The following is a 13,240-nucleotide window of genomic DNA, read 5'->3' on the forward strand; positions in this document are numbered from 1 at the left end:
CGTATTTATTTAAAATGTAATATCACCTCCACTCAAGGGGGTATAAAAACATTGCAGCACGAAAATAAAATGCAAAGAAAAAATGAAATAACGTTGAAGTAAAAGCCGTGAGAAAATAGCGAGTTTTGCTCTCCCTTCAAAAACCACACTGAGGCTCGTAGCGTGCCGCATCACCGTCAGCGAGGTATTCCAGATCCTTGGGACAATGCATGAGAACGCCCCGATCCTCCAGCGTCGCGCGCAATAGCCGAGGTCGGGAGAGTAAGTAGGTCCTGCTCAGAAGAGCGTGGCGTGTAAACTGCAGTCGTATGACAGATCGGTCGGGCCCGCAGGTACATTGGATCCAAGACCATGCAGAGCTTTATAGTGATGGGACACTGAAGCGATTTGCTTTGTTTGGGTTTTAACCCGCAAGCCCACCATCTGCAAATACATCCTCATGGCAAACATCACGCAATGTAGAGCGCTTAATGAAAATGACCTATTGCCTAATAATGCAACCACAATGCGTTAAAGTGCATTGATATATGCTTTGAAAGTGTTTGTATTTTAATTAATAGATCTGTGATTAACCCGGTCGGTATGCTTATTTGGGTTATGCAAATAATTACAAATACCGTAATAAGGTGGGTATCGTGGCACAGTGGTTATCACACTGCACAATTATCTGAACTAGTCCTGAGTACTACCCCACCCCTCTCATGTACCAGAATGGTGAAGTATGGTAAAATAATGCCCATGTCCATCATGGTTTGGGAAAGCGCGATTATTTTATTTACATGATGAAAAAAACTATCATTTACCAAAGAATGCCTCGCTTAGTCTCGACAATCTTTTCCAGGAAAGTCCTACATTGGGATGTTAATGTCAATAATCATAACTCAAAATAATCATAAACGTCAATGCGGTGAATGCAATTTAAATGAGCAAACAATGTCTCATTCACATGCAGCATTCATCGCTCCACGTAAAAAGAGCAAATAAATAAAATCGCACACAGCCCATCCACCACACATGGCCTTCTGGGAGTGCCTAATTTCAACCTAATTGTTTCAAGACAAGAAAATTCTGGATCGATTTTGACATACAGTGTCTCATCTGCAGACTCAGGCTTCGTTGAATCAATGCTGGTGAACTGCCTATCTTAAAGGCAAGGACCCACTGTTTAAGATACAATGTTCCCAGTTAGACGCAACATTGCATAATACATAACTCTCACTAATAACTGGTCGAGAATATAAATAATAAAGTAGATAAGCACATAATAAATCTCCATCATATCCTGTATCTGAATCTCCACGTACAATAAGTATTTCTTACACAACCAATCAGCCGCACAGCCTTCTGGGAGTGCATCATTTCAGTATCGTTATTTGAAGACCAGCAAACTCTGAGCTGGTTCCTTCAATGAGTAGTTTGCATGTGAGAGGAAACTGGAGTACCCAGAGAAAACGTATGGCTATAATACCAAAAGCACTGCACGGATGCATTCAAGAATCCATTCCTGTACGGTATTGCCATCTTTTGGCCATCTTGCTCGAGATGTCAATTGTTGTAAAAAAAAAAAAACACTATTCAGATACAACCACTACATGGACTCATGCCATAATTTTGATTTATTTTTAAGAAACCCAAATAACAACACGCAATATTCAGTCTCTCATAGTGTACATTCACTGAATACTACAGTCTATTATACTGTTAAATGAGACTTGACATTAATGTATAATGTTAAGCAGTTGCTACGAGTTTTACAGTACTTTTTAGTTCCACAGTATTTACAAAAGGATGTTTTTATTTTCCCAATCACAAAACATGCACACACCCTTTAGGCAAAATCTGACAGTAGTTCTGCGGTTTTATGAGTGCTCCTGAGAAATGAGATTAAATACTACGGCCAATTATCATAACCACCATTACTCGTAATTCTAGATTTGAAGCTTTCGTGACTGCAAGGATTCATATTCTTAGGTTTTTTCGGTAAAATCACGTAGGTAAAAAATTTAAATTAATAAAAGTTAAATAAAAAGAAAATAAAAATCACGACGTTTCGGAGGCAACACAAGCTTCCGTCTTCAGGTGGAACAGTCACAGCACGATAGCTGTATCAAGTGAGAGAAATTCCAAGAAACCCGTATTTTTATATATACTGGTTGAGGGTGGGAGGAGCCAAGGTAGGCCCTGAATATTATTTTTGTGAGGTTCGGTGCGGCTGAAGCACGCTGCTAGGAATGAGCCTTTGTTGTGTAAACTAGGTGCGGATGATGTAAAGGTGCGTGTGAAAGGGACTGAGCCTTTTGTTATGTAGAGATGATGTGGCTGAAATCGCTGCCAGGAAATTAGTCTTTGTTGTGTAGAATGGTTGACTGAGCCTTTTTGTTATGTAGAGATGATGCGGCTGAAATCGCTGCCAGGAAATTAGTCTTTGTTGTGTAGAATGGTTGACTGAGCCTTTTTGTTATGTAGAGATGATGCGGCTGAAATCGCTGCCAGGAAATTAGTCTTTGTTGTGTAGAATGGTTGACTGAGCCTATTATTATGTAGAGGTGGTGCGGCTTACTCTGCCAACGGAGAGGCGGAATTTGTGCAATGATGCCAAGGGTGCACGATGGCTTATCGCACGCTGCAGCGCACCGCAAGGCAGCTTAAAGGAGGCACACCCTAGTAACACACTCCGAGCACGTTTGTGAATTTCAATAGGGGGGGGGGTACTTTTGTAACCTTGCAAATCAATAGAAGTACGTATCCTAGAAGCTCACCCAGATCCGGAAGAACGCTGATGAACAGAGTGGAACAACGCGGACGTCTGAAAACACATTCCTGCTGAGGGAGCTGGTAGGAACGTTGGGTTGCTCAGTCAATGGCCAGGGTCAACGGCGGCGTGGTGTATTCTGCAAATATGCCCGACTGTGAGGGCGGGCACGAGCCGGCGTGAGTAGGTTAAACGTTGAGTTTTATAAGGGCACCACGGGGTCACCAGCCCCTCCCCTCCCCATCCAGCCCCACCCCTCCCACCCCCCACCCAGCCCAACCGTCCCCACCCAGCCCCACCCTCCCCTCCCCACCCAGCCCCTCCCTGCACGACGGACGGACACATTAATCCCCTGTGGGCTGGTGTAACCAGGAGGCTCCTACCAGTATAAGGATCTCATTCGAGATCCAATGATCGCGCCTCCTGGCTTTGACATTCCTCGAAGACACTGGCGTAACCATCAACCGCATCAGAACATCAACAGGCCAATGGGCACTTCTCCTTCATGAAAGGGAAATGAAAGACAAGCCATAGTGAGACAGTGTCCATGCAACCCAAACGACGGTCCATGTAGCAAAGGTCGCAACCGGGTACCCGATACCCGTACCCTACCCGATACCCGGCTACCCGTACCCGGCCGGGTACGGGTACCCGTTTGCGACCCTGGTGCGGCCGGGTACGGGTACGGGTAGGCCGTGAGTCACTGGGTGACTAACCGTTTGTCACTCATTTCCCAACGTCTTGTCTCTTCTCACAATTGAAGTTCCTAGAATCAACCCACCCGCGCCTGTAACATGGTTTCATCCCAGAGGTTGCAATCAGGTACCCGATACCCGTACCTGGCCGGGTACGGGTAAGGTACGGGTACGGCCGGGTATGTGTACGGGTACCCGTTTGCGACCCTGGTGCGGCCGGGTACGGGTACGGGTAGGCCGTGAGTCACTGGGTGAGTAACCGTTTGTCACTCATTTCCCAACGTCTTGTCTCTTCTCACAATTCAAGTTCCTAGAATCAACCCACCCGCGCCTGCAACATGGCTTCATCCCAGAGGTCGCAATCGGGTACCCGATACCCGTACCCTACCCGATACCCGGCCGGGTACGGGTAGCCGGGTATCGGGTAGGGTACGGGTACCCGTTTGCGACCCTGGTGCGGCCGGGTACGGGTACGGGTAAAGAATCAAAACCCGTTTGCGACCTCTGCCAAGTAGTGAACTCGTGTAGTCTGCGCTCCCTCAATGGAGGAATAACAAAACGACACAAACTCTCTTCTGAATCCCTCTCGCGGCTAGGAGACCTTGACATTTCCATTTTGTCATTGGACGTATTGCCATCCGTACGCAAGAATGGACCGGAAGGGGAGTCCAGGAACGAACTTTGTAGCTAGCTATCAGATGTGTTTTAGGGTCATCTGTACAGCTGGGACTTCTAGGCAAATCATTTCTATTTATATAAGCTATTTTTTTTATTCTACCAGGTAAAGGCCACTGAGTTGTATCGATCTTTTTCAGAAGCGACCCGGGCCACAAGAGATTACTCAACGAAGTCGCTTATTAACGTGGACATTTATAGCAGGCAAATACTCGAAACGCATCTTGATTGTAAATGTGGTGGGGAAACCCGGATGACTCGGGGAAAAATCCACACGACTACGGGCAGAACATGCAAACTCCAAATATACAGGCGTCATGGTCTGGATCGAACCCATGAACTGAATACCAGCCAAGTTAGTTAACATCTCTTGGTTCTGGGGGCCGCCTGCATCACCATACTTTCCCTCGAAACACATACAAATTTAAACATTCTACATTTTGTGTTCGTATCAGCTTTCTGCGCCTGTAGGTATGTAGTACTATCAGTGTTTTACAAAATCGCTGTGCATTGGGCAAACGCGTGCAATGCATTTCACAAGAAGCCATTTCGGAGTTTTTTTCCACTCCATTGCGTTCTAGTTTATTGAGCCATATAATATGCCTCTGGAAAAAACTGTCTCTTTGGGACCAATTAAACTCAGCTGTAGATTTTGATTAAGCATCGGCAATCTGCTTGGTTAGGCTGCGAGAGCCGTTTGTCTGCAGCATGGGTATTTATTCAGACTAAACAGAGTCTATGTCATCAGCATTTCACAGGCCTGCCATATATAGTGATTGCGTAAATTTTGGGTTAATTCGATCTCCCTTCAGGAACGCTGTAAAATGTATGCTAAAATCTGCCTTCAACAGAAAGACAACAGGGATCCCAGAATGCTTCGCAAACCAAGAGCACATCACCGCTTCTGCACACACTCTGCGAATATTCTGTGCATAATACCAATGCGGGTACAATTCCACAAATTGCTTAAATATTTATCTCATCATCATCATGAGCCCTGATAAATCCACTGCTGGAAAAAGACCTCCCTCCAAGTCTCGACATCTATTTTGGTCTTGCGATATACAACAACGCCTCGAGTGCTTGTACATTAGCTGGTTCTATCGCTCCATCTTCACAGTGGGTGTTCGCTCTCATGCAAGTTATCTCCTTTGGCTGCCGCACTGTCATTAGTCTGAACCACGGTACCATCAACCTTGCTAGCAACTTGCCCTGCCCAAACTAACTTGACTTTCCTCAATATTCAACCTTGTGTATGTTCTCTGATCCATGTGTTCCTCTTTCTGGCTTTCATTGTAATTTTAAGCATGGACATCTCCATGCTTCATACAATTATTTGGCCATTATTCGCTCATCATCATTATTATTATTATTATTATTCGTGTGGAGGAGTTGGCGAAATACCCTCCGAGCTTCGTCTAGTGTGGTCCCTTCCACCAGCAGTGGATTGAGGAGGCAATTGCAAGGCTGCACCTTTACTTCATTTATTATTATCAGACCATTATCTATGCCATTACAATAATCAGTGGAATTCTTGGTTTAGTTTTAAATCCCACCAGCCGGATTAACCCTGGTTCGCTTTTTGACTGTGCACAACACCAGTAAAAACAATTTGAAAGTGAATGTTAGCCGGTGCCCCCCCTCCCCCACAAGGCCAATTCGTCTTGCAATTAATACCCAGCACAGTATGGTCAGCACTTGGATACAGAGCCAAATGGACCTACATAATCATGCTGGCCCCACCACACACTCGTGTGGCGTTGCCGCCTTAATAATAAGAGATTACTCACAATACTGTACTTACATCCAAGAGTATGCAACAGGCTAAACAAAGGAGCTTTGTGATTGAGCATGGTTGGCATGGGTCCTCGTGCAAGGAATGAAATGGAGCCCCCTTTTCAATTTTCTCTCCCCTCTACGTAGCTCGGCACCTGGGCTCTGGTCCAGTTGCACTGCCTGGACACTCGGATAGCTACATCCCTGTATTCACAATACCCATTGCATGTGAAGATAATAGGTATTGCAGTGCCTACCTTATTACCGACCAATTGAGATCGTATTGGTCACCCCGTGCCCTTATAAATCTCAAGGTTCATCCTACAAAGTTCCATCACAAGGGAGAAACACAAACAAATAGACAAAAACATGTATTGCCCTATTGAAATGGCTGTACACAGTCTGGACCTGAAAACTCAATGTCCCTTCACAAGAATATAGGTCAACCATATGGGTTGACAGGTATGTGGTACTGAAGGTGCTTGATGACTGTACTTGAATTGTAATGGGCATTGTAAGTACATCGTCGTCATCGTCGTCATCATCATCACCATTAGCCATTATCAATCCACTGCTGGAAGAAGACCTCCCCAAGCCATCACCATCGCTCATGGTCCCACGATGTGACAAGCTAGACTAAACCCGGAATTGTAAGGCTTTCATAACCGTGACGAATAAACGACTTGTTCACAGCCACCAACAGACGGGACACAGCCGGAGCTTCCAGAGAAGCATGGTTGACCAACTCGAGTCCCCAGAGGCCATAGCAACGATGCTGGTTCCAGGTAAAATAAGTAAATGTTCCCTCTGCATTCCGATAACTCCAATGACACATTCTCACTGCCCTTGGGAAGCAAGCAGTCCTGGTTTGCGAGCAGACAAGCCCGAATATCGTCTTGGTTCTTTCGGTAAAGTCACGTAGAAGGGAAATAATAAAATTAAAAAAATAAAACATAATAAAATAATTCTCACGACGTTTCGGCCACAACGCAAGCAGACGTCCTCAGGTGAAGACCAGGTCTGTCGGGGAGACAGCGTCTGAATGACGCGTCTGAATGACGCTGTCTCCCCGACAGACCTGGTCTTCACCTGAGGACGGCTGCTTGCGTTGTGGCCGAAACGTCGTGAGAATTATTTTATTATGTTTTATTTTTATTATTTTACTATTTCCCTTCTACGTGGCTTTACCGAAAGAACCAAGAAGATGAATCCCTGCAGTCACGAAAGCTTTAAATTGAAAAAAGCCCGAATATATTATCGCGGCTTTACATAGCCAAGTTAGCACCAGCTGGGAAGCAAGCAGTCCTGGTTTGCGAGCAGACAAGCCCGAATCTCTCATCGTGGATTTAGCACCACTTGGGCCATGCAGCCAGCTTATGCTGGACCACGTAGGCAAGCTTTCATACGGGAGTTGCACACTTTTTTTTACCAAGGCGGACCTTGGAAACAGTCGTGATAGCACAGTCGGAATTCGGACTAAAGATGTGATATCCAAAGGTGTTTTTGCACAGAGCAACTTCAGACCAATGTGTAAAAAATGCAGCCAATTCCCCCCAAAAAACACCCCACACTCTTTAAAATAGCATCTTTAAATGTCAATGTTGTCTGATTTATCTGAAAAGACCACCTTGACTGGGTTAATGTCTCACAATCTGCTTCTTCGCGAATCGCCGTGCGCTGTGACCATGAACCTGCTGTTTGGAGCAGCTGCAAAGTGAAACCTGTGGCGAGGAAAAATGTTGTTGCTGTTCGTCGTGTGCCACTCATCTTAACGCTGTTTCACCGTCTGTATAAAAGCCCTGAAGCACTGCTTTATTCCAACGAGGCATATATTTCAAGAGGAGAGAGTGTACGCGGACACAGGTGTGGGCCAGGGTGTCATTAACTGCAATGCATGTCAGTAATACGGCGTCGAGAGTGGGACATCACAACCCATCTTTCAAGGGCGGCATAATGAAGTTGACATCCGTTATAGTGGTGTAATGATTCGCCCCCCTTGTAATTCAATACATTTCAGTAGAATGTGGATATAAGCACACTTGTGTACTGTCTGTCTATGTGTGAGGAGCGGTGGGGGAGTGGTTAGCATGCTGCGCTACGAACCTGGTCACCCGAGTTCAATTCCCGCTCATGGCCAACATCAGCGACGATTATATGAACTGGTCATGGGCCTCCCGCAGGTCGACTCAACCTTAAACGACAAGCTGGTGCGGTGTTTAACAACATCGGATACTGCAGAGACAAAGGCAGCCAGGCTTGGTTCTAGCCAAACCACCCCCTTGTGGCCATGTTGGCCTTCATAGGTGCTTCAAGGTGCTTGCGAGTAGCTGGCAGGAATCCCTCATTTATATCGACGTGACTTGTATAGTTTCGCTGTATTGACAGATAATGGTAGTTGTACCACCTCCATTTCATTGCTGTTAAATTATGTGAATTTAATGCAATGTCACTTTTTTTGTTTGCAGCTTCCTGGTGGACTCTGAACAGCAACTGAACATCCACACACTTGCGTGTTTCTGGGTATTTAACGTTGTATTTGTGAGCGTAGATGCTGTGTCCACGCTTGGTGTTTGCAACGGTCCCTGGCACTTACACGCAACTTGTGCACACGCGCGCGCACAAACCACGTTTCCTTTGAACATTGACATTCAAGGAAAGACCAGAGATCAATGTGACAAGGTTCGTTTTATAGGAGTGGTATTTAAATGCACAAGTACTTACTGTTTTGCTGTGTGTTGTAAAGCAACCCGATTTGTAGCACTGTGTTTGGTTAAAAACGCAGTGGACACAACTGACCTGGATAATGTATGCTGATTTTGGTACATGATGTATGTCGGTGCGTATTTGCATTCCGTATCTTGATAAATTCATATAATATTAAAGTATATTAATTCCATGGAGTATCACGATATAAACGTTTACAGTATTGTACTTAAAATGTTTTCGTAAATTCTACAAAGTATCAATAGAATGTTCTATATGGTCAGTATACCACCGTTAATTGACATGTAAAGATGTTTTTAAATTATAGTTTTACATCACGACAGAATACATTTTTCATAATGTGTCTCCGCTATAAATTCAAATTATGAATTGTGATTTAAATAGGAGTATTTGATTATTTAAATCATCTCGTGTTGCAAACCAGACCGTATGCGTTGAGAGAACGGACAAAAATACACAAATAATACTGTGTGGGTTTTCTGCGGTTGAGCTGATGGCTCCGGTGATGTGTTCGCTGCTCGTACCGCGTCTTGTTCGTCACGGTGTCTGAGGACTTCAGGTACAACAAAGAAGTTCCCAGCACACGGAGAAACACATCAGACGAGCTAAACGACCCGCGGTACGACGCGAAAACACATTGACATCGGAGACCTATTGGGATTCATTATTTACGACTTGCTAAAGTTACACATCAAGTGATATCCCCTGGTTACATAAAACATGTTATGCAGGTAAATGATGCAGCAAAGGCAGAATTGACTGGAGCTAAGCGAGTTTCGGGTCATGTGAGTTGCAACAGCTGGCCCGAGTGACACAATCTCCCTATTGATGGCAGTATAAGGGAGTTGTGCATCTGCACCCATCCCAAAGGTGTGAGAAGAAACACAGCCATGCCACCACATCTCAGCTCGACCACAGTTTTGCCCCCAATGCTCCTCTCACAGCAAATATATGAAATCTGACATTTTGACATTTGGAAATATTGTCGTGGAATGTAACACGCATATTTTGGCTTAACTTCATTTTCGGTTCCAAAATCTGACGTAAAGCGTTAGATGTAGCATTCACTTAACCAAAATAATTGTCACCCACTGTGCTGATAGAAGTACGGCTTTATCATACTGCAGTGTTATTATAAATATTCATTTTGGTTGATTATAGGTAAGGAAAGAACTCGCAAATAATATTTCATATTGGAGGAGAAATTGTCGCAGTGGAAGAAACATCGTCTTGGTGAGATATTTTCTTACCTATAATTGATTTTTTTTTCATTATCTACCATGGGCGATGGCCACATGTGCTTGCTTTGACGCATGTTGGAATCTGAACGTCGTAAACTAATTTACAACACGGGGGAAGCCGTACCAGACACCAGCAGCGGTGTTCAGATAAGAATTGGGTGGTTCAACGGCTGACGATGAGTCCACTGCATGCACTTGAGCTGCTTTTATGAGCATGCACTGTACACATGTCATTTAAGTTGCATTAATGTGGCACTCAGGGGGGAGGGTAGTAGTAGTAGTCGGCAGTTCAGAGGACAACACTTCTTTCTTGGGGGTCAGATGTTGTCCCTGCTCCCGCATATGAGCTTTTCTTTTCTCCACGTATTAAATGCGTCTGCTCATTTGTTGAAACATTATTCTGGTGACTAGTCTCTTTTTTTTGCACAACAGCTATGGGAAATGTACATCTTGCAGAGTTATGGCGGTTCCATTTACTTGTTAAAAACACCAGTTGTCGAATGATTATGACATTCTCCAAGTTGACATACGGTAGTTAGAAAATATATAAAATTAACATAGAGACATTGTACCCACATTTTATATCCGATATTGTACATATACCGTACATGATCGTTGACTGACTGGGTGAATGTTATAAATTTTCATTACGTTCGGGTAAGACAGCGGGGAGCATGAGGGCAGTGGTCATCACTTTGCTATAAACCCGGTGACCCGGATTCAATTCCCGGCGACGGCTAACATCAGCTGTGGGTGATATCTGAAACAGTCCTCCATCAACCAGTGTGGTGAAGTATGGTGAAATCTTGATTTGAAGCTTTCGTGACTGCAGGAATCCATACTCTTTGGGTCTTTCGGTAAAGTCACGTAGGTATAAAATTAATAGATCACGACGTGTCGGCCGCTTGTGTCACCTGATGACGGACGCTTGTGTTGCGTCCGAAACGTCGTGATATATTATTTTTCTACCTACGTGACTTTACCGAAAACCCCAAAAGTATGGAAGTATGGTGAAACAATGCTTATGGACAATGCAGCATGGGACGGACCTTCTCCAGCAGTACATTGTTATCGAGGGCGTGAGGTTTTTTCTTTTCATATAAAGGTTATTAAGTTGAACATTTGCACAAATATATCCGTCTGCTTATGCTGTAACCTTAAAAATAAAAAAAACACATGGACATTTATTTTTATTTTACACCCATAAACACAAATTACAGCCTAGACATTTATTTAAAATCACAGGTTGAGTCTACATTTATAAATTATTCTAGGGCTTATGCTCAACACTTAAAATACTGTGTACCAGAGGTGGGACAAAGTCATTGTTATGCAAGTCCAAGTCGAGTCGCAAGTCATCAAATTCATGACTCGAGTCTGACTCGAGTCCAAGTCACATGACTCGAGTCCACATCTCATAGGTGGGACAAAGTCATTGTTATGCAAGTCCAAGTCGAGTCGCAAGTCATCAAATTCATGACTCGAGTCTGACTCGAGTCCAAGTCACATGGCTCGAGTCCACACCTCTGCTGTGTACATCATCAAGGAACAAATTTGCATGCCCTGTGGTGTGATGAAATATCTGGAAAGCGGACGGAATCGCAGTTCAAAATTAACATGTCCTCATGGTCAAAGCCATTGATGCCGCTACTGATATTTACTCGTATATAATTGTGCAACACCTATTACAGTATCTATATTGCACTTGTGCAAATCATTGTTTCATGACTCAGATTAATCTTGCAAAAAATTTCCACTCGTTTTCCGCATGCTTATCTGAAATGGTATCCACGAAGCATAGTGACAACGTAACCATGTTGATTTTGAAAGTGTAGTGTTTGATTTGTAATGTGGGGAATAGCTGCATATTTGTTGACGTTCATTTCATGGACTTAGCATCACGAACGAAGCGCAGCTGGCGATTAGCGTTGACATTTCTGTTGGCTATGCAGCATGTCATTATCATGGTCATGTCAAGAGGGAAAAAAAGTCAGGCGATTAAATGCATAACAAATAGCATGTAGGCACCACCGATATACCCATCTGTGTATAATGCAATTCATAATAACATGGACTTAGGAATTGATTTTAGAGGATCAGTTGCTATGGGAACCACTCCATGAAATTACAAGCACATGCCAAAATGACTTTTCAAGGAGAAAAACCTTTAATGCGCCCCTATGATAGTGGTTGAAATGTGATGGTGTCATAACATTGACACTGCTGTATTATACGCTCATTTAAACAATACATTGCTGGACATTTTAATTTGGAAGCTCAGGGTTATTGTATCAGATATTACATTATTCATGGTGGAAATCGGATGTTTTTATGGGTTTGTGGTACCCTGCATCGTTTTCATTTTTCACACAGAATGTGGATGGAATTGTCGGTGCGAAGGTGGCAATAACCAATATGTGAGTAAAATATAAGATAGAGGGGCAGACGTTTACCATTGACTTCTCAGGCTACTTGGTAGAAGGGCTTTATCTAGAGGGAGCTCTGGAGTGCCCCTAAAGAGATGATTTTGGCCTACTCTTCTACACCGATCAGACGTCTTGGAAGTGGTGGCAGTACCCACACTTTACCCCCAACACATGGGACCAACACGCGCCGTTTGACAATGACGGCCCCCTTCCCAACTGGGACATGTCTCAGTCGGCCTCCGTTGAGCGGGACACACTGCTAGATGGGGATGACGGCTGACGGACGAGGTAGTGACGGAATGGCAGCCAAAGGAGATAACGCTTATGGCAGGCTAATGTGTCCGTGAACTGTAGTCAAATAGCTCTGAAGAAACCTTTATCGGCGCTTGAAGTAATCTACTGCACTTTGGAGCACATGTAAAGGTGCAGCCTTGCAATTGCTCGCTCGCGCTACTGCTGGCGGAAGTGCCTCCACTAGCGGGGGCTCTAGAGGGTATTTGGTCTACTCTTCCACGCTGGCCAGACGTGTTGAAATAGGTGTGAGTACCCACACTTTACCCCACCACTCGCGACCTGCCGATCAACTTAACTGTGGTGGATCAATTTTTATAATTCTGGGTGAACAGAGGCGGACGGGAGTGAGGGTGGTGCCAGTCAATGAACTTGCCGTAATATTTTTTAAATGCCGCGCCGGGAGATAAGAATATGGAACCAGCTACCACCTATGGATTGCAGGTCCTGTGGTGCTAAGCATTACACACCACGGGCAGCCCGTATAACAACAATACAGCTGACATACAATCAATTGCAGTATCGGCTTTATAAAGGGCACTCACGTGGCGATAATCGTCATGATGTAATATCGCATGGCTGTTTATTTAAATAGTTTTGCTGCTATAAATTTTCACACGAGCAATCATTTGTGGTCAGGTCGCTTCTGATGAATAAGTT

At 44.3% G+C, this 13,240-nt stretch overlaps 1 protein-coding gene across 1 annotated transcript in view; it reads left to right on the forward strand.

The window, feature by feature from the left end:
- LOC144723317 (N-terminal EF-hand calcium-binding protein 1-like) overlaps positions 1–13,139 on the forward strand; it is a 44,372-nt gene extending 31,233 nt beyond the window's left edge. The window contains exons 12-13 of the mRNA XM_078602012.1: positions 6,592–6,683; positions 8,364–13,139. Of these exons, the coding sequence (XP_078458138.1) occupies positions 6,592–6,683; positions 8,364–8,392 (121 nt within the window). The 3' untranslated portion in view covers positions 8,393–13,139. The remainder of the gene's footprint in view (positions 1–6,591; positions 6,684–8,363) is intronic.
- The last annotated feature ends 101 nt before the right edge of the window (positions 13,140–13,240 follow it).

This window comes from Lampetra planeri, chromosome 17, assembly GCF_965212315.1.
Source record: "Lampetra planeri chromosome 17, kcLamPlan1.2.h2, whole genome shotgun sequence".
In the NCBI taxonomy this organism is placed as follows: domain Eukaryota; kingdom Metazoa; phylum Chordata; class Hyperoartia; order Petromyzontiformes; family Petromyzontidae; genus Lampetra; species Lampetra planeri.